The 21,817-nt window shown below is 36.7% G+C and overlaps 1 protein-coding gene across 1 annotated transcript; it reads left to right on the forward strand.

Moving 5' to 3' along the window:
• Positions 1-20,899: 20,899 nt before the first annotated feature.
• LOC308414956 (protein transport protein Sec61 subunit gamma-like) lies at positions 20,900-21,160 on the forward strand (the record flags this gene model as incomplete). The annotated part of the gene is made up of 1 exon (XM_080910110.1): positions 20,900-21,160. The coding sequence occupies one exon, from the start codon at positions 20,900-20,902 to the stop codon at positions 21,158-21,160; it is 261 nt and encodes an 86-aa protein (XP_080766236.1).
• Positions 21,161-21,817: the final 657 nt, after the last annotated feature.

The following is a 21,817-nucleotide window of genomic DNA, read 5'->3' on the forward strand; positions in this document are numbered from 1 at the left end:
ATAGATTCCTCTCAAAATGCCACCTGTCCACTGTTCTCCATGTCTTATACAGTAACAAGAGGGAATTCTTTCCCACTGCTGACCAGAAAGATCACCGTCTCACCAAAACTACAACTTCCAGCATCTTCAATCAGAAAACAAAACAAAACAAAAAACACTTTTCCTTTTGGAAAATGCTTCCCCTCCCCCTGCTGGGGGGCATGCTGGCGCTAGCGGTGCTCCATTTGACTTATTTCTTTATGATGAATTGCTTATCCCTTTCTCTACAGTTTTCAGGTATCCTATTCTTGCCAGTGTAGATTTCAGATGTTCTTCCCCTTTACAATTCTTTTGCTACTGACTCTTTTTAATTAGTACCTTTAAGTCCTCCATTTCCCAGGAGCGTTCTTCCCTTGTTCTTGTTCCTTACATAGTCATTCCATGTATCCTGTCTCTTGTTCTGCATCTTCTCCTTCACTTCCATTGCAAGCATGCCTTGCTTTTTCATTATTCACAAATATTTTTAGGTTCATTAAGTTCCTAGTCTAGCTTACTTTTTAAATGTCATTAATGATATAATTGGTATTTCCACGGCTTTTTATACACTTTATTTACTGAATTATTTTGCAATTCTATTGGTTACTGCTACCTACACAAAGATCTAGTGTTTCATATGTTTCTTTATTCATTTAAAACTGTAAAATGGCATGTGCTCCATTCTTTCTACAATGTCTTTTTTGTTGAAAATCTCATTTGGAAAGTGTTTTTTTTTTTTTTGTTGTTTTTTTTTTTTTTTTTTTTTTTTGTTTTATTTGGTTTGGGTTTTTTTTTTTTTTTTTTTTTTTTTGCTTTTGCTTTTTCAAAAATTTGACATACTTTTTGAATTTTTATTCATGGGGTTGTTTGTTTGCTGAAGTCACATACCATATATATCACCAGTGAACTTCCAACAGAAAATGTTAATTTAATATAAGCTAGGGATTTAAAAGTTATTTAGAATAAAAATTAAAAAATAGGTAAATTAAGGAGAGAAAGAAAGAAGAAAGAGGGATAAGTTAAAGAAAAATTAAAGAATGGAAAATCAAGAGATTAAAAATATGGTTGTATTATACACAAATTGCACAAATTGTGTATAATACAACCATATTCACATATATATATGACTGGAAAATAGGTAAACTACTGAAGTGGTTGTGTTCTGGGCCTTTTAATCTTAGAGTCTGAAGGCTGGAGACAGTGGTCAGTTGAAGCTGAGTTATGTTACTTTCCTACCATTTAGACTATCTAAGAGCTCGGGCAGGTCAAGCATCACAAGTCAGATAAGACTGTCTTCACTTTGGAAGCTTCTCTCTTTTTGACTTATCAAGAGCCTCTTGGGCCTGCACTTAGTTGTGCAGCCTGTGGGAGTAGCAAGTTCTTTCAGGCTCCAGAGACTCCTAAATTTGTACACTCTGATGTGGCTAATATCCAAGCCAAGGAATGTCTCCCTAGGGTATTGGGTATGGGAGGCGAGACATAGCACAGAGATCTGAAAGACCAGTCTTAGTGCTTTGAAATCCCATCTGCATTACAAACCCTGTGCAAAGAAGCAGGTTGTGGAAGTTGAATAATTCAGTGAACCTTAGCTCAGAGGTCTCATCCTTTCAACCATAAGCAGCAGATAGATGGCTGTGTGTGTTGAAGAGTCTAACATCAGCATTGGAGATATCGGTCTACATTCGTAACCCTCAGAGGATGATATTGCCTTCAGGCTACAGAGGGCAGGACTGTCAACTGTTCCTCAGTTTCTATACCCACACTCATCTCTTGCTGCATGGACTAAAAATCTCTTGAAAATTGTTCCCTGTTTAACTGACTTGTGATAGTTCCCCATGTTGGCACTCCACAGGAACTTAGTCTAAGAACAATTAATTACCTCCTTCTAGTCACTTTCTAAACGTACTGCTACTGGACTACAGTCCTTGAAGCTATGGGGAATGACAACATGGGCCTCCTCTTGATTGTGGACCCTTCTTGAAGTAATTACTTTCTCACCAAATCCTCTCACTGCCTCTGAGATTTTCACAAACTGCAGGCTTCCTGTAATCTTGAGGATGTTTACTAAAAAGGGAGGTTGGATTTTGTCAAAGGCTTTTCTGTATATACGGAGATTAACATGTGGTATCTGTCCTTGAGTTTGTTTATGTGGTGGATTACATTTATTGACTTATGTATGTTGAATCATTCCTACATTTCTGGTATAAAGCTGACTTCATCACCAAGGTTAACTTTTGATGTGTTCTTGATTTTTTTGCATGCATTTCATTGAGAAATTTTGCATTTATGTTCATTAAATAATGACCCACAATTTTGTACTTTCGTTAGTCCTCATGGCTTTGAAAATCAGAGTGATAGTGGCTCCATAAAATGAAATTGCAAGTTTCCTTTCAATTTTATAGAATAAATTAATAAGTATCGGCATCAGTTTTTTGAAGAGATAATAAAATCATGCCTGTGTCTATTTAGACCTAAGCTTCTTTTAGTTTGTCTGTATATATATTGTACATACATATTTGTGTGTGTATGTTTGTGTGTGTGTGTGTGTGTGTGTGTGTACACTGTAGCTGCCTTCAGAGACACCAGAAGACTACATCAAATCGCATTACAGATGTTTGTGAGCCATCATGTAGTTGCTGGGAATTGAACTCAGGGCTGCTGGAAAAGCAGTCAGTGCTCTTAACCACTGAGCAATCTTTCCAGGCCCCTAGTTAGGAGATTTTAGTTTACTGTTCTACTGCTTCTATGTCATTGGTTGTTATGGATATATTCAAATAACTTACTTCTTTTTCATTTAATTTTGGTAGGTCATACATATCTAGAAATATATCAGTTTCTTTCAGATATTCCAGTTTAGCAAAATGTAGAATTTAATGTTATATATTATGATTCTCTGAATTTCTCCAGTATATGTTGTAATTATTTAATTTTTCATATCTGATTTTTTTTAATTTGCGTCCTCTCTCTTTTGATCGATTTGATAAAAAGTTTGTCTAACATATTTTTTAATGAACTAGCTTTTTTCATTTTCTTTATTCTTTGTATTGGTGTGTTGTTTATACTTTATTAATTTCAACCCTTATTTTGATGGTATATTCCTGTTGACTCGCTTTGGTTAATATTTGTTCTTGTTTTTTTTTTTTTTTTCAAGGGTTTCAGGTATATGGTTAAGTTATTAATTTGAACTTTCCCCCATTTTATGATGTAGTCACCTACTGCTAAACTATCCTCTTAAGACTGACTTTATTCTGCAGTGTTGTGTTTTTATTTTTATTCATTTCTAGGAATTTAACATTTTATTTCTTAATATCTCTCTTGGCCTAATTTTTATTCTCTTGTGTATTGTTTTGTTTCCATGAACTCATGCACTTTCTGCATTTTTTATTGTTGATATTCAGATTTATTTTTTGTATTCAAATAGTCTGCAGAATATTTTAAATTTTATTAAGTTTGCATTGTGTACTAATATGTCATCTATTTGGAGAAAATTTCGTGGGTTATTGAGAAGTATACTCTTTAGTATTTGGGTAGAATATTCTGTAGATATCTATTAGATTGATTTCATTTATAATGCCATTTAACTTCGGGGTTTATTTAGTTTCTGTCTGAATGACTTTCCTTTTGGAAAATGTGGGGCATTCAAGTTATACACTATCACTGTGAGTCAAACTGTACCTTCAGATCTAATGTTTCTTTTATGAACCTGAGTACACATTTTGGCACATAATTGTTTGGAATTGCAGTATCCTGTGGTGATTTTTTTTCATTCAATGATTATTAAATGTCCTTCCTTATCTCTTCTGACTAGTTTCTGTTTCAAATGTATTTTGTCAGACACTAGAGTAGCTATATCCATACCTTCTGTCTGGTAACCCTCATCAGGGAAGCTTTTTCTAGCAGTAGATTAAAATTAATACAAAGACCCACAATGAATCAGTGTGCAGCAAAAACAACTTTTTGTGATGAAAGAATATTTACTTTTCCAAATGTCTTCACTGTATGAATAAAAGGATAATGTGATCTGTCACATTAATTGATATTATTATTTTTCCCTCTCCTTTCCTCCCTCCTTCCCTCCTTTCCTCTCTCCTTTTCGGACTCCCAATTTTTTAATTATTTGGAAGCAAGATATCACTATGTATCTTAGGCTGCCTTTGAACTCATGAATCACTTACTTCAGCTTCTGGAGTTCTGAGATTGCAAGTGTGTATCATCAAATTTGGTTCCCTTTTCCTAATGTAAAAAACTACTGCTTGTAAACTTTTTAACTAGAAATGATTTTTTGTATAGCTTATATCTTTTAACATATTACCATTGCATTTTCCATGCCCCAGTGTGTTTTGTGATATCATTTTGAACTTTTTAATGTTCAATTAGTATGTGCGTGTATGTGTGTGTGTTTTCAAGATTACCTCCTAGTGTTATTTTTTAAATTATGTGTTCTTCTCTCATACAATACATCCAGACCACAGCCTGCACTCCCTATAGCACTCCCAGTTCATCCACACTTCCCCTCTCCCCCAGATCTACTGCTTCAAGTTTAATACAATTAAGGTCATTGACTTAGTTAAGTTTTGTGTGTGTGTCAAAACACCATGACCAAAAAACAACACAAAACAAAACAAATACAAAAAAAAAAAAAAACCATCTTAGAGAGGAAAAGATTTATTTCATCTTGTAGTTCCACATCACAGTTCATCATCAAAGGAAGTCAGGGCAGGAACTGAAGCAGAAGGCACAGAGAAACACTGCTTTCTGGCCTGCTTAGCTGGTTTCTTTTTACCAGTCAAGACCATCTGCACAGGAGTGGAATTATACAGTGGACTGGGCCTTCCCACATCAATCATTAATCTGGAAAATGCCCTACTGACTTGCTTACAGGCAATCAATCAAGATGAAAGCATTTTCTCAAATGAGGTAGCTCTTTCCAGATAACTCTAGCTTGTGGCAAGTTGACAAAATAACCACAAATCCCAAACAGGACAGTCAGACAAAAATTATCTTACTGTCTTCAGGAATTTAACCCTTTCTTTTTACATGTCTTTCTTGGTTTCCTGTAATTTCTGGAAACTAAAAGTCTTTTTCGTTCATCTTCAGTTTAGCTACCCCTCCTCTGTTTTGTGTACAATTTATATGCAATATCTCGGACAATTTATTTCGCTTAGAGCCCATGTGTATCTTCAAAGGCAACATGAGTTGTCTTCTGTAGGTATAATATATACATGCTTGAAAAGTCATTCAACTACTGAAAAAAAAATGTGAATTTTAATGGAAAAAATGTGATTTTTCCCAGCTTTTCATTTTCTTTGGTATTTTTCTTTTATTGTCTTCCCTTGTGATTTTAAAGGAGGATATTTTTATTCTCCTTTTATTTTCTAAACCTTCTACAAACTTTTATAAATATTATGAGTATTATGTAAAATATCCCATAAATATGATTTTAAATTTTAAGCTACAAAAATAAATGCATTGCACCCAAAATATTGTAATTTTCTCAGTACTACCAATGATTTGTATTATTGATAATCAGTATAACATCTATTTACTGCATAGATATATAATTACATAGCCATTGTAATGTGCTATAATTCTTATTTTTAATACTTCTCTGTTTCAATTTTAAACTAAAGTTAAAAGCAACATACTCAATAGTATTGTAATGACTATTCTGTGTTTGGCTATATATGTGCCTTTACAGGTAGGTTTTTAGTCTTGTGTATTTTTATGATGCATGTTATGTTTCAACTTGAAGAATACACTTTAATTTTTCTTTTATTTTAGTGAGGTTATATAGTTATGAGTTCTCTCAGCTTTTGCGGGCAAATTTTTATATGTTATTTCAGAAGGATATTTTTGCTTGGTATATATTCTTATTTAGGAAGTTGTTTTTCATTTGTTTATTTCCATGGCAATTGGAATACATGTTTCTTTTTTTTCTTAGTCTGCAAATCTGCTAAGACATACACATAGACTTATCGAAGCACTCTTGTGTGTGAAAATTTGGATTTTTCTCTTACAATATTCAAATTCTGTCTTTGAGTTTTCAAAAAGCAGTGATTATATACTAATGCCTGGTAAAGAGTTCATGATGATCAAGTTGTTTGGAGTTCTTTGATTTTTAAGAGTTTTGGTATTCATGTGCTTCTCAAAATTAAAAAAAAAAAAATGACTGACTACTTCCCCTAACATACCTATTCCAATTAATTTTTCCAATTCCACCAACTGTGGACTAAGTGTTTAAGCACAAGAGCCTATGGGGTCTATTCTATTCAAACTAAAATATTCCACTTCCTGGATCCCACAGTGTTTCTTTCTATCATATCATAATGAAAAATATATTTAGTTTAACTCCCAAGATTTCCACCATTCTCAACAGTTTAAATTCCGCAATCTCTTTAAGATTCAAGGCAATCTCTAAGTGCGACCTGCTATAAAATCAGAAAGCAAATTACACACTTTCACCATACTGGGGCACAGAGTATATATATATTTCCATTCCAAAATGGAGGAATCATGGCACAGTGAGGAAATACTGGACCAAATCAAGACTATAACCAGCATGCAGTCCGCCAATCCTGTAACTCCAGGACTGATGTCAGATGGTTTGGATGGTAATATCATTAAACTTTTGCTGGTGATAACACACTTCTCTCTTGTGGCACAGATCCACTCCCTAAAATGAAGTTCTCTGTGCCAGACACCACACAGCTCTGACAAATCCAATATCATGGAGTGTACAGTGCTATCAGGCTAAACTTTAACAGCTTCACAAAAGAGCTTCTTTAGGACTCCCCCTGGCCTTAGAGACCCTCTTTGACGATGGCAGAAGATTCCACAGTATCTTTATTGCCACATCTGTCATGACTCTAACCGAGAAGCACATGGATCCCACTGCCTTGTTTGACTACAGACATGAGGTGAAAACTGACAATGTTGAGCCACATTTGTAGGAGCCTTAATTGTTGATGCTTTTCAGGATCATAAACTGTCCTAGTCTTTCCTTTCAATAAGTTGGGAGTTTAGCTATTTGTGGGCAAGGGGGTCTTCCCTGAGAGTACCCACCCTTTTATTCTGATTTTGATTAGGTCTCTTTCTAATCCTCTCATCTCTCAGCATTTGCCTTGTTAGGTTTCCTGAGGGTCTATCTCTTTGTAAACTGTATGGTTTTCATTTCATTTTACCCCACCTACTCTTTTTTTATTCTAGAACGGCATAAGAATATTACTAATAACCACATAACAGAGTCAATATAAGACTGTTTGATATCCCTTCTGCCAAAGAAATTAGCCCATTACTTTTCCACTTGTCCTCAGGGGAAAAAAAAAAAAAAAACATCTTCAGACAAGGGCAAAGGGTAGCCACATTCTTTGCCAAATTATCACAAGAGGACAAATATTCATAAGAGTGTGAGAGTCACTCTCATTCACACCGCCACAGCATGTCACCTGGGCTTGTCATTGTTCAGGTCTTGTTTGTTCCTCAGCCATATGGTTCATAAAAGTTTGTCATATACATCAAACACAAAATCACAGCAGATATCTTGGTTCACTACATCTTACAATCATTCTACCCCCACTTCTGTAATGTGTCCTGACTCTTGGGTAGAAGGGTTGTATTGTAGAGACTTATGAAGTTCCACAGTGAGCACAGGAGACTTGCCACTTCTACTTCCATTTTTTTCTTTTTGTTCACTTTATTGGCTATTTTCAAATAATCTAGCTTCTTGTTTGTTAGTTTGTTATTGTTTCTCATTGAATTATTATTTTGAGTTCAGTCATTTTATTCGTTAGCTCCATAATTTCTGTTTGTTTTTTAATATTATTTCCATATCTTGTTATAGTATTGGGTTTTATTTGGCTGAGGACAAGAGGTGAATTTTTTTATGGAATGAGTAGGATACTTTAAATGTAATCAAATATATGTTATTAATTCCAGCTTCAGGTTTAGATAATATTTCTTCATTAAAAATCTAAACACAGCTTTTAAAAGTTAATATAGAACTATTTATGTAGAAACCTCTTCCCTGTTCCATCATTTATACCTTCAAAGGAAATCAGAAACAGTTTACATTCACCTTTTAGATTCCAATGCTAAAGCTATATAATCTCTACTTTCTGTTGAAATATTAACTAGACCTGCCTAAGATTGTGTTGACTGCCTCCATAAATCATTTTTGTTCATTACATTTATAACATGTTAAGTTATCTGGGAGAGCAAAAAATAGAAAATGTTTTTAATGCCTTGCCAAGATAATGTGCTTAACCAGAGGGTCTGGTCGACTGTTGATATTTTCTGGGAATCCAGTTGTCAGGGATTTGGTATGTCTGTTCTTAAATGGAAAACTATCATTAAACTGTACCATGAAGAAGTAAATGAGCTTTTTGGTCGAATTAGTAAAACTTTCAAGGCAACGTATACTATACTCAGGCACTCAACTCACCATGTAATCAACAAGAATGTCATATTAAGTATGGTTGAGAGCAAAACAATTGTCACCATCATATCTAGGTTCCAGTATTAGTTGCTTTACCACATGAAACTTAGGACACATCAGGCACATAGCATTTGAAGTTCATGTGGCAGAGAGATACACTGAGTGACAACTACAATGGTGGTTGCAATTTGGGGGTAAAGTACTGCTTTTAAGACTGTCCTGATTAGACAGTATATGACATGCCTCATTAATCACACCTCATAAGAAAATACTATAATATCCATTCAAGAATATTCTGAATACATCAATGCCTTGGTGGCATTAATTAATTCTGCTTTTTAAGGAGAACTAGGGTTGTAAGTACACATTAAAACCCAAAAGAACACGTTACTAAGGTGCCTCTTTTACTGTTTTGCCAAATGGCCATAATCAATAAATATCTGCATCAAAAATGAAGCTGTAAGACTACAAAAATATCAAATATCACAACGATAAAGGATTGGATTGTTTCACTAGATGAAAAGGAATTGAATCAAGATGCTCCAGAGTATAAAATAAATAGGATACTGATCATGCACTATAAAACTGTCAATTTAGGTCTCATAAGCAGCTAACAGAGGCTAAAGCAGAATTGTTTTACTTTTTCTTCCTTCCTAGCAGTGAATTAGCTAAAGCACATTGACTCCCAGTTGGTCACATGTGCATGCCTACCTATCAACTATCTAGATTCACAAAAGAAAGACATACACACCAGAAAATTTTGATATTCCTTGACTAGCTCAATGACTGGGCATTTGTAAATCTCCCTGCAGCTAACAAATACTCTCTCCAGTATTCCTGAGTTAATATCTTTTGAAATCTATATTTTGTCACTACTATCCCAGACCCAATGGGGGAAGAATTCCTGGATTTTTACATGCTTCCAGGCCTTAAGTTTCATCTTTTTTTCTTCCTTGTCATGGGTATTCTCTCCTATCTCCTCTCTCCAGGTCTCTTGTCTGCACAGTCTAAAAGTCCTGCCTGGTCTCCGTGCCCACCCAATGGTGGTACAGCTATTCTTTTTCATCAATTGAAGCCAGGTAGAGGCAGGGATCCTCAGGTCTGTAAGCACAGTTTTTGGGAGCTGAAATAAGACAATGCATTAAAACGAATTCTCGATATCTCCCCCTTTCTATCCAAATTTTTTAAAAAGTCTCTTCTCTCCGATAGAAATTTATCATAATCATAGCAATTATATAAATTATAAAGTATGATATATAATTACTATTCAGTTCATCATATTTGTCAATTAGATAAAGTATTCTGATATTTATTTTACTTAAAGTTTATAATCCTATATTTGAACTGTGTTCTGAATTTAACTTGTATTAGCATCTGGAAATTATTCTTTCTATATCATCTTCCTAAATGATAAACAACTTAAGTTTGATTATTGGACTATAATTTGCCTTCAACCCCATCATAAATCTGAGAATAAATTAAATATTACCTGAATATATAGGAATCACAACCACATAGCTTCTAAAATGTAACCAAATTTGCAGAGACTGCTGACTACCTGGAGAATCTCCTATTCTTCAAAACATTAGAGCATCTGTCTTCAGACTTCTGGCCCACAACCATTTGACAGACCTTGAAATGAAGGAGGAATTGTTAAGAACTCATTCACTCTGTCTTGGCAGAGCTAAACTGTCCACTATCCTGCACTGTATGTCCTTCCTTTCCTGGACAGTGTCTTAAGGTTTTACTGCTGTGAACAGACAAGGCAACTCTTAAAATGACAGTATTTAATTGGAGCTGGCTTACAGGTTCAGAGGTGCAGTCCATTATCATCAAGGCAAGAGCATGGCAGCATTCGTCTAGGCATGGTGCAGGCAGAGCTGACAGTTCTGCCTTCATCTAAAGGCTCCTACCAGAATATTGCCTTCCAAAGAAGCTAGGGCTAGGGTATTAAAACCCACATCCACAGTGACATACCTACTCCAACAAGGCCATACCACCTAATAGTGCCACTCCTTGGCCTAAGCATATACAAACCATCACAGATAGTATTTTTGTCTGTAGATGAATAGGGTAATTTTTTCTAGTGACTATTTTGCCATAACTGGAACAACTTCATATGAAGGTTTTGAGTTTTAGTTTCTTCTTTGAACCAAGAACAGGGAACTGTCAGGACTTGACATATCTCTAGTCAAAAGATAATTAATAATTAATTTATATTAAATTTTATATTCTGTGGATTTCTGATGTTTCTAAGACTATTGATATAAATTATATCCAAATTATTGAGCGTTGAGTACTCCTACCTACTTCTATTTTAATATTGTAGACAGTACCTTAATATAACTAAATAAGAATCTAATATAACCATGAGTTTATTACCTGGCCCTTAACTTGCATTACTTAATAATTCTAAACAGTTTGTAACAGTGTATTCTTAAATGACTTGCACAGGCACAGTGCCTATGTAAGAATTAATATACTACAGTAGGTTATTTCAGCATCACTAGGATGAATTTTGCTCAAGTTGTACAATCTGTAACATGAATCTCACAACCAAAATTGTAGTACTATTAAGATATTCATATTTATAGTGCAAGGTGCACAGATCAGTTAAGGATGAATTTTGGTCCTTGTTTGATCAGGTTAAAGGTAGCTAGCTGTCTTTCCTTATGATTTTATTTGATCAAAAATCAATTGTAATAAATCTTAATTCATACTAAGTGAAGGATGGCATGATAAACCTTAAGGATTTTATGACCAACAAAATTTATTGCCTAAATTTAGTTGAAGTTTTGGCTAGAGACATTTTATGTCTAAGCTGGTTATTGGACTATTCACCTATCAAGAAATCAGAAGATCAAGTTACCTGTAATGTTTGTTCCTCTTGATTTTTTTTTTCTTTTCTGTCTGTAGTCAAGATCTTCAGTAGGGACTTCCCATATTGTATCTGATCCATATCACTCTGAAAGGGGTCCAAAGCATTTTCTCCTTTCCTGTCAACAGAAATAAAGAACCTTTCTCCAAAAATAACTGGCCCTTGGTCTAGCAACCAGAAATCATTAAAGATATACCTTGACCTCCCTCCCGGTGAAATCTTAATATTGTAAATATCACCAAACTTATAATATTATTTTTTCATAATTATAGCAACTCAAAACAATTAAAACAATTAAACAAATATTATCTACTGAGATCGTGATCCTCTACTATCTCCTATTTTTTGTTGTTTCTTTCTTTCACACAATGAATTTTTAATAGTAAGATCAAGGCCTAAATTTCTACTGTCTGAGATAAACTCCCTACCTCCTTCTTTCTGACCAATAATTTAAGATCAAAGACCTCAATTATTTTTTCATCAAAGTATATTTAAATCCTCCCTTCTACAGAGTTTAATAGTTTTGTGGATATATATATATATATATATATATATATATATATATGCCCTTTTCTTTATATAACTTGAATTAACATAAACTTTTACTATCTGTCTAAGTTTATCCTACTTAACCCCTGCTCTTTGACCTATATTTTAATATCAAAAGCCTCAAAATATTTATTCATCTAAGTATTTGAATTTAATTAAAATTTCTTTTACTTACCATATAAGCCTATTTCCATGTATACTTAAAAACAATTAAACAATTACCCTTAAATTCCCTTCTATCCTTAAAAACAATTAAATCAAAATTTAATTATCTCTATTCTTTATTTATCTGGTTGTGGAAGGTAGGCAGCTTCTATTGTTTGCCTGTCTCTACCTTCCTCCTAGAAACCATCCTGTCTCTTTGCATAGCAGGGTCTCTCAGCATCTCTGAGTTCATGCTCTTTGTATAGTCCCAAAATGTGGGAAGAAATCCCCCTGTGACTTGAGAGAAATCTGTAGCCTGTTAAAAAGCCAATTTTTCCCTTCTCCCAACTGTATATCATGGTGTTTGTGTATTCTATCTGAGAATCGCTAAGTAATTTTTAATAGTGCATTTTTGCCTGCCACATTGCATACCACACATGAGTTAGTTAAACTGCATTGGCCCCTGGTAAGTCCTGCACACATTGTACCTGTCCAAGAGCTCTCTGGATTCACAAATCACACACACACACACACACACACACACACACACACACACACACACACACACACAAACACACACACTCACAGCGACTAACTCACTGGCTGGGAATTCTAATCCTTCATACAACTAGAAAGCTAGTATACATTCTCCCGACCAACCTTCCTCCAACAATTTGTTAAATCAACATTTCATCTCTGCTACCCCAGACCGAATTAGGTAAGTGGCCTAAGGGCAACTTTCATGGATTCTTACACACTGGTGGACCTTTATGTTTGATCTTTTTCCTTCCCCATTTAGGCAATTCTCTCCTTTTTCCCTCTCACTAGGTCTGTTGGCAAAACAATCTAAATGTCCTGTCCTGTCTCCCTGTCTAGCCAATGGTTATACAGAAATTCTGGGAGCAGAGACCCTCGAATCTAGAAAAACAGCTTTTTGGGAGCCAAAATGAGACAAAGCATTAGAACCAATACCCAACATCTCTTCTGATTCTTTGACTTATTTGAAGAGCAATATGCATACCTCAAGACCAAGTGGATCAAGATAAAACAAGATACTCTGAAACTAATAGAAGAGAATGTGGGGAAGAGCCTCAAACACATGGGCACTGGAGAAAATTAACTGAACAAAACAACAATGACTTATGCTCTAAGATCAAGAATTGACAAATGGGACCTCATGAAATTGCAAAGTTTCTATAAGGCAAAGGGCACTGGCAATAGGACAAAATGGCAACCGATGGATTGAGAAAAGATCTTTATCAAGCCTTTATCTGATAGAGGACTAATATCTAATAAATACAAAGAACTGAAGAAATTAGACTCCAGATAATCAAATAACCCTAATAAAAATGAGGGACAGAGCTAAACACAGAATTCTAAACTGAGGAATATTGAATGGCTGAGAAGTACCTAAAGAAATGTTCAGCATCCTTAGGCCTCAGAGAAATGCAAATCAAAACAACCCTGAGATTCCACCTTACACCAGTCAGAAGAGCTAAGATCAAAAAAATCAAGTGACAGGAGATGCTGACAAGGATGTGGAGAATGAGGAACATTCCTTCATTATTAGTGGGATTGCAAGCTGGCACAATCACTCTGGAAATAAGTTTGAAGGTTCCTCAAAAAATTAGACATAGTACTACTTGAAGATACAACTATACCACTCCTAGGCATATACCCAAAAGATACTTCAACCAATAAAAAGAACACATGCTTCACTATGTTCATAGCAGCCTTATTTATAATGGCAAGAAGCTGGAAAGGACCCAGATGTGGAGAGAACAGGGTCACTGCCATCAGGACTCGGGGCCTGCCCAGAGACTGCTGAGCACCTAGAAGAGCCTCAGCTCTTTCACTTGAGCCCACAGGTGAGCCGCCCGTTCCGCTCACTGTACTGGGAGAGACCACCAGGAACTCTCCGTGTTCAAGTAGCTGGGTACTTTCTGGGAATTGGACTGTTCCAGCCCAGAGACAGAGCCTGGTCGATCTCTGCCATCAGAATTCAGGGCCTGCCCATAGACTGCTGAGTACGCAGAAGAGCCTCAAAAGCACTCTTCCACCTGAGCCCATGGAGACAGAGTTGGGTCACTACCATCAGAACTCACTGCCTGCCTGCAAAGAGCCAAGCACTCAGGAGTAAAGTCCCTCCTGAGTCCATGGGCCCTCAGACCCACAAGAAAGACAAGCTCCAGTCAAGAGACAACAAGATCACTTAACATCACAGATAACAAGATGGCAAGAGGCAAGCACAGGAACGTAAAAAAATAGAAGCAGTTATCAAAAGCCTCCCAACCAAAGAAAGACCAGGACTACATGGGTTTAGTGGAAAATTCTATCAGACTTTTATAAAAGACCTAATACCTATGCTCTCCAAACTATTCCACAAGATAGAAACAGAAGGAACACTACCCAACTTGTTTTTGGAAGCCACAATTACTTTTATCCCTAAATCAGATGAAGACCCTACAAAGAAAGAGAACTTCAAACCAATTTCCCTTATGAACATCAATGCAAAATTACTCAATATAATTCTTGCAAACCAAATCCAAGAACATATCAAAATAATCATTCACCATGATCAAGTAGGCTTCATCCCAGGGATGCTCAGATGGTTCAATATATGGAAATCTATCAACATAATCCACTATATAAACAAACTCAAAGAAAAAAACCACATGATCATCTCACTAGATGCTGAGATTTTATTTGACAAAATTCAACACCTCTTCATGTTAAAATTCTGGGGACGATCAGGAACTCAAGGCCAATACCTAAACATAGTGGACACTATAGAGAGCAAACCTATAGCCAACTTTAAACTAAATGCTGAGAAATTTGAAACAATTCCACTAAAATCAGAGACTAGACAAGGCTGCCCACTCTCCCCCTACCTATTCAATATAGTACTGGAAGTCCTGGCCAGAGCAATTAGACAGCAAAGGAAGTCAAATGGATACAAGTCCGAAAGGAAGAAGTCAAAATACGACTATTTGCAGATGATAAGATAGTATAATTAAGTGACCCCAAAAATTCAACCAGAGAACTCCTACAGATGACAAAAAACTCCAGCAAAGTGGCTTGATATAAAATAAACTCAAGCAAATCATGTGTATCCTTTGAGTGTGTGAATGCTAATGATTTGCTGATGAAAAATTGACAAATGGAACCTCATGAAATTGCAAAGTTTCTGCAAGGCTAAGGACATTTTCAGGAAGAGAAAACAGCCACCAACAAAATGAGAAAATATATTTACCAAATCTACATCTGATAGAGGGTTAATGTCTAATATATACAAGAAACTCGGTAAGTTAGATTCCAGAGAATCAAATAATCCTATTTAAAAATGAGGTACAGATCTAAACAAAGAATTCTCAACTGGGGAATACTGAATCGCTGAAAAGCATTAAAGAAATGCTCAACATCCCTAATCATCAGATAAATGTAAATCAAAGCAACCCTGAGATTCCACCTCACACCAGTCAAAATGGATAAAATCAAAATCTCAGGTGACAGCAGTTACTGGTAAAGATGAGGAGAAAGAGGAACACTCCTCTGTTGTTGGTGGGATTGCAAGTTGCTATAACCACTCTGGAAATCAGTCTGGCGGTTCCTTAGGAAAACTCCCAAGGACTAAAACACCATGGCTCCAGTTGCATATGAAGCAGAGCATAGCATTGTCTGGCATCAATGGGAGATGAGGCCTTTGGTCCAATGAAGGTGCGTTTTCCCATTTTAGAGGAATGCCAAGGCACTGAGGTAGAGAAGGTGGTTGGCAGAGGGAGCACTTTCATGGAAACAAGTGGAGGGGGAGGGGGTTGGGAATGAGGGGAAAGGGGATAATATATAAAGTGTAAATACAGAGAATATCCAATAAAAGTTAAAAAAAAAAGAAGAGAGAACAAAAATATTCACAGAAGGAAATACAGAGACAAAGTTTGGAGCAGAGACTGAAGGAAAGGCCATTCAAAGACTGCCCTACCTGGGAATCCATCCCATATATAGCCCCCAAACCCAGACATTATTGCGGATGCCAAGAAGTGCATGCTGACAGCAGTCTGATAAAGCTGTCTCCTGAGAAGTGTGCCAGAACCTAACAAATACAGAGGTGGATGCTTTCAGCCAACCATTGAACTGAGAATTGGGTCCTCAATGGAGGAATTAGAGAAAGGACTGAAGGAGCTGAAGAGGTTTGCAACCTCATAAGAACAACAATACCAACCAACCAGAGTTCCCAGGGACTAAACCACCATCCAAAGATCACACATGAATGAACCCATGGCTCCAGCTGCGTATGTAGCAGAGTATCTCCTCATTGGGCATCAATGGGAGGAGAAGCCCTTGGTCCTGCCAAGGCTTGATGCCCCAGTGTAGAGTAATGTCAGGGTGGGGAGGTGGGAGGGGGTAGGTTGTTGGGAGAGCACCCTCGGAGAAGCAGGGGAAGGGAGGATGTGATAGGGGGTTTCAGAAAGGGGAACTGGGATAAAATTTGAAATGTAAATAAACATATCCAATAAAAATTAAAAAAGAAAATAAAAAAGAAGATAGCTGATATTAGTTACTTGCGTATTCTGCAGTGACACTATAGGCAATGAAGTTGTGATATGAATCTTTTGTTTTGATGTGTAATAGAAGTAGACACTAGCTGAGCAAGGAGGTGTTTGACTCACTGTATTCATAAGTCTGATTTGAGGGAGAAAGACCACAAATTTTGATAAACACAATCATAAAAAAATGGGTATTAAAGAATGTATCTCCCTCTACTTACACTTTTAGGTAATCATCCAATATTGAGGACATTTAAATGGGAATTGGAGCAGAAACCATAGAGGAAGGTGGTTTGCTGTCTTTTCCTCTGTACCCCTGGTTCAGCTCCCTACTAGTTTCCTTATATAGGCCAGGCCCACCAGCCTATGGCTATACTGTGCACACAGTAGACTGGTCCCTCCTGTATCAACTAATAATCAAAAAGTCCCCACAGGCATGCTTGCACTCCAATCTGTTTAAGGCCATTCTTTTATTGAGGCTTTCTAGTCCCAGGTGATTTCAAGTTGTGTTAACAATACAATTTAAACAGAGTTGACAGGGAGAGGGAAAAAGAGGAAAGAAAAGAAGAACAAAAGAGAAGACAGGAAGGAAGGAAGGAAGGAAGGAAGGAAGGAAGGAAGGAAGGAAGGAAGGGAGGAAGGAAGGAAGGAAGGAAGGGAGGAACGGAGGGAGGAAGGAAGGAACGGAGGAAAACAAAAGGCTAAGCAAAAAACCCTGTTGGTTGCAGTAGCTAATTCGTCTGCATTTCCAGAGCTTCACCAATTTTACTTGTATTCAAGGTTGACTTTTGGACAATGTATCAATGAACTGTTTGCCATCTGGCTTTAGTTGAGTTCAGCCAATGCTTGACTGCAACAGAAGATTAAAGGCTAAGTTCAGTGTATCTATTGCTAAAAACAACAGCTTCTGTCAGGGACTGTTCTCTATAGCTACTCTTTCTGTGTTCTCAGAATAGTCTTAATTTTTCAAAACTGGGGGGTTGTGATCTTGCATTATTCTTTTTAGTGTCATTAAAGGTCATTTAAAAATAATATTAACCTTGTTTTCATTTATTTGAAAATTGTATACGTGTATACAATGTTTTTGATCGTATTAACACCCATTTTCCCAGTCTAACTTTCCCAAGACCTCTCATTAAATCTCAACCCCACCCCACGTCTTGCTTTCTTTTTTCACGAAATAATCTATTTTGTAGAGTTGTGGGGACCAGAGGAAGCCGTGAGTGAATGTGTTGTTGACATGAACCAGCTTTGTTAAAGACCCTGGTCTCAGACCCATGGGAAAAATTCAGTCTTCTTTCTGGAATGTGCCTTAGCAGGATAAGAAAGCCCTCCTCTGGTCCATGTGCAAATAGTCTATGAATCAAATGTCCACCATAGCTTTTCCCGGATCCCCGGATGTTTACATCCTGAAGGCTGTTTCCTTACAGAGATTGCACCTACTAAGATTAGCTAAATCTGTTTCCCTGATATGGTTGTATACAATAAACCCTGCCTCCTTGTTAAGATGTCTGTAATAAACAAGCTATTTTCCCATAGCACTGAGGTTTCCTTATCACAGAACCCATTTCAATAAAAAAATCCCAGCTTTGTGTGTGTGTGTGTGTGTGTGTGTGTGTGTGTGTGTGTGTGTGTGTGTGTGTGTAGGCTTTTCTAATTTTCTTTTAGCCCTAGTCATCTGGAGTCATGATAGATGTGGCAAGTGGCTCCTGACCAGAAACAAGAATGTAGATACTGGCTATTAGGAAAACATATGTCAGATGAGGGGATGTTCCTCAGAGAATGTAAAAGACAAAACAAGAGGATAGAAAAGCTATGGGAAAAGAAGAAACAAAAGCAGCGAAACCAAGAAGGCTAAAAGAATAAATGGGGGAGAGGAGTAAATGGACCATATTTCTATTCATCTACTATAAAGAAATTATTAACAAGTGGAACCTAAAAATAGGAAATTATGTGTCAGTACATTGAGAGAAATTTTGAGAAACTGCTGGAGCGGGGTACAAATAGTGCAGCTGCACCAATACTTAGATCATGTTCAAGAGACTTACCTTTGGTTTACTGAAGAAGAAACAATAAGTTTGGCCACGTGAGAGATAATATGGAGAAAGTTGAAGGGAGAGATGGAGGACCTAAATATATGTACATTTTCACTTTCAGTTTATGAAATTTTACACACTGTTCTATAGATGACCGCCTGGAAAAGTCCTGGTTCATAGGCTTTGTTCTTCAGATTAGGAAGAGCAAACCTCTTTTCCCCTGACAAACAGGCATGGATAATGACAGGGGAGTCACAGATTTAGCTTCCACAGCATCCTCAGGACCAGAAAGATTAGAGGGAAACATTAGATTTATGGGTCAGGCCTGTCCTGACATATCTGATGCCTCAGATGCTGATACTGAGAGACTGATTACAAAAGGGAGGCCACCCAACTCATGGCAAGATTATACCTTGATTCTGTGCCAACAAAAGATTCATGGGCCTGATTTTGGATGAGAGATTTGGAGTAACACACTAATGATTTTGACTGCTTTTCTGTATTTAAAGAACTGGACCCAAATAACCCAGGGTAAATCGTGTGCTATCATGAGGCTGTGCTTCCAAATCTTTAAAGGAGATCAAACAAACCTGTATGACATATGGGCCTATGGCTCTATATACCCAAGAACTCATTCTCATACTTGTTTTCAGCAACAATGTCTTGCTTCCCTCTGGTTACATATGTTAAAACCTTGCATAAACCCTGGAGATTACCTGTTATTCAAAACTGAATCTATAGAATTATATCAAAACCTGATTTAGGCATGATTTAGGCTATGAAATTGTTCTAACTGCAAACTTGCACCTAGGTACATGAAGGTGGACACCAATCACATTATCCTTTGCAAGTCTACAAACAAATTAACATAGCTCCTGTAAGGGCATGGAGACAGTTGCCCACCCAAGAGAAAAACCTTGTCGCTGCATGAGCTTCTCCAGGGTTCAAAAGAGTCTTACCCAGACTTTGTGGTCCAGCTGTTAAAAGTTACAAAGTACCTAAAAGCTAACCCAAAAGTAAAAAAAAAAAAAAAAAAAGTTCTTATAAAATAATTGACTTTTAAAAAATACTAATATTTCTTTAAAGGAATCACTTAAGGGTTCTTGCAAGAACTCAAATTTAGAAGAGATAATCAGGTTGTGTGCCACTATAGGCCCTAACCAGTTACAAGGTGCGGCTCCCTCAGTTGCCCTTAAGGAAGGTGTATTCCTTGAGAGAACAGGTGGTGCCTATTATGTATGTGGAAAACCTGGACATTTCACAGTGTTATTGCCGCCACAGGAATTTCAAATTAAAAAAAGTCAGGCTTTTGTATCCACTAGATAATATGAACAGCCCTGGTATGTGTCTGGGACTTCAGAGCAGAATCCATTTTGGTTAAGAAATACTGTTCAGAAAAAGATATTCATGGGCAACCTCTTTGAGAGTGGGAAAGCAGCTGATCCAAGCCAGGCTATAGCAAATAATAGGGCCTATGTATTTCTAATGAGCCCCATAAACCAAAATGGCAGACAGGTGATTCACAGCCACAGAAATGCACCATCAATTAACTATATCAAGCAGCCTCAAGCAGTAGGTGATTGTACCTCAGTCCTGAAGGACACTAGCCACTCCCATCAGGACCCCTGCTGCCAGGCACAGTGGGACTTACTTTATGATGCAGCCAGACCAGAGCACTACAGTTTCACCAGGCAATAATAGCTGATGCTTATGCAGGGGAAAATTAAAGTTCAGGGTCAGCTAACCAAACTTGTTTTGATATTATTTCTGGATAAAAATAGATCAAATAGTGATCATCCCCAATGTTAAATGAGCAAAGTTGCTCGTGACTCGGTTCCATGGACAGAGGTTTGTGCTACTCAAAGTTTATTGGGTACAAATTGTAATGAAAAATCATCCAAAAATGTAGTATATCTGCATATCTGTATTTAAATGGTAGAGCTTTCCCTGGGCTTCTGTGACTTCACAAACATACTGGTCCCACCATGTCCACTTCAACCAGCTGCTGCTAATTTTCAGGGATTCAATGAGGCACTAGCACCATTACAGAGTTCTAAAATGATCAGCTGGTAGAGTACTAAAAGTCATCAAGGTATTTTAGGCCATGTGTTCTCCCCAATATTACTATAAATTTCTGGGGATGAGATATCCTGACCAAATCAGAATTCTTTTATATAACACAAACCCTATTATCTCTCATCAGATATTATATCAGGGATTTAGTGCTTTATGGGGCTTAAGAGCTCAAGTCTCTCCTAAGCTACATATATCTACCCTCTCAAAACTCCACCCCACAAACATGGATCAGGTAAGGCAGTATATTGAGCCAAGTTGGCAGTTTGTAAAGGACTCAATTTGGCTGGTTAAAAGATGTACCAAACACCATAGAAAAGAATTCCAGAATATTGTCATGGCCACAGCAATAGGATTTGCTATAATGGGATTCACTGGCATTGTTGTAAAACTGATTCACATCCCCAATAATAACATCATTGTGGCTGAGTCCTTTCTCATCCTAGGACAAGTGAACCAACAAGGAAGGGACAAACTCATGAAGTAAAACGTTGCCTGGATGTGTTGTGTTTATTGTTACTTTCCAACTTCTTTTTTTTTAATTGAACAACTTTATTTTAAAAAAACCAAGATAAATGTACAGATTTTAAGAGCAATTTTGCATAAAAGTATATGAATACATTTTTGTCAGTACTTGATTTTTTAAAGGTTTGATTGTATGCATTAAAAACTTACTACTTACAATGAGTATAAAGCACATGTAAAACAAGATGTAACCTGGAAATAGTCAAAGCTTTCTTAGTGTGGAAAGATTAAGCATAATGATTTTTCATTTTATTATTATTTTTTTTTGGCCTTTGTTTTTCTTGAACTTCATATAGTCTGTGAGTTGTTTCTGCAGTGTTCAGAGCTTTCTGGGGTTAGTATCCAATTATCAGTGGCTGCATATTATGTCTGTTCTTTTGTGACTAGGTTACCTCACTCAGGATGATATTCTCTAGATGCATCCATTTTCTTAAGAACTTCATAAAGTCATTGTTTCAGATAGCTGAGTAGCACTCCATTGTGTAAATGTACCACAATTTTTGTATCCATTCATCTACTGAAGGACATCTGGGTTTGTTCCAGCTTCTGGCTATTATAAATAGAGCTGCTATAAACATTGTGGTGAATGTGTCTTTGTTGTTTGTTGGAGCATCTCTAG

Source organism: Micromys minutus, assembly GCF_963924665.1.
Source record: "Micromys minutus genome assembly, chromosome: X".
NCBI classification, from domain to species: Eukaryota; Metazoa; Chordata; class Mammalia; order Rodentia; family Muridae; genus Micromys; species Micromys minutus.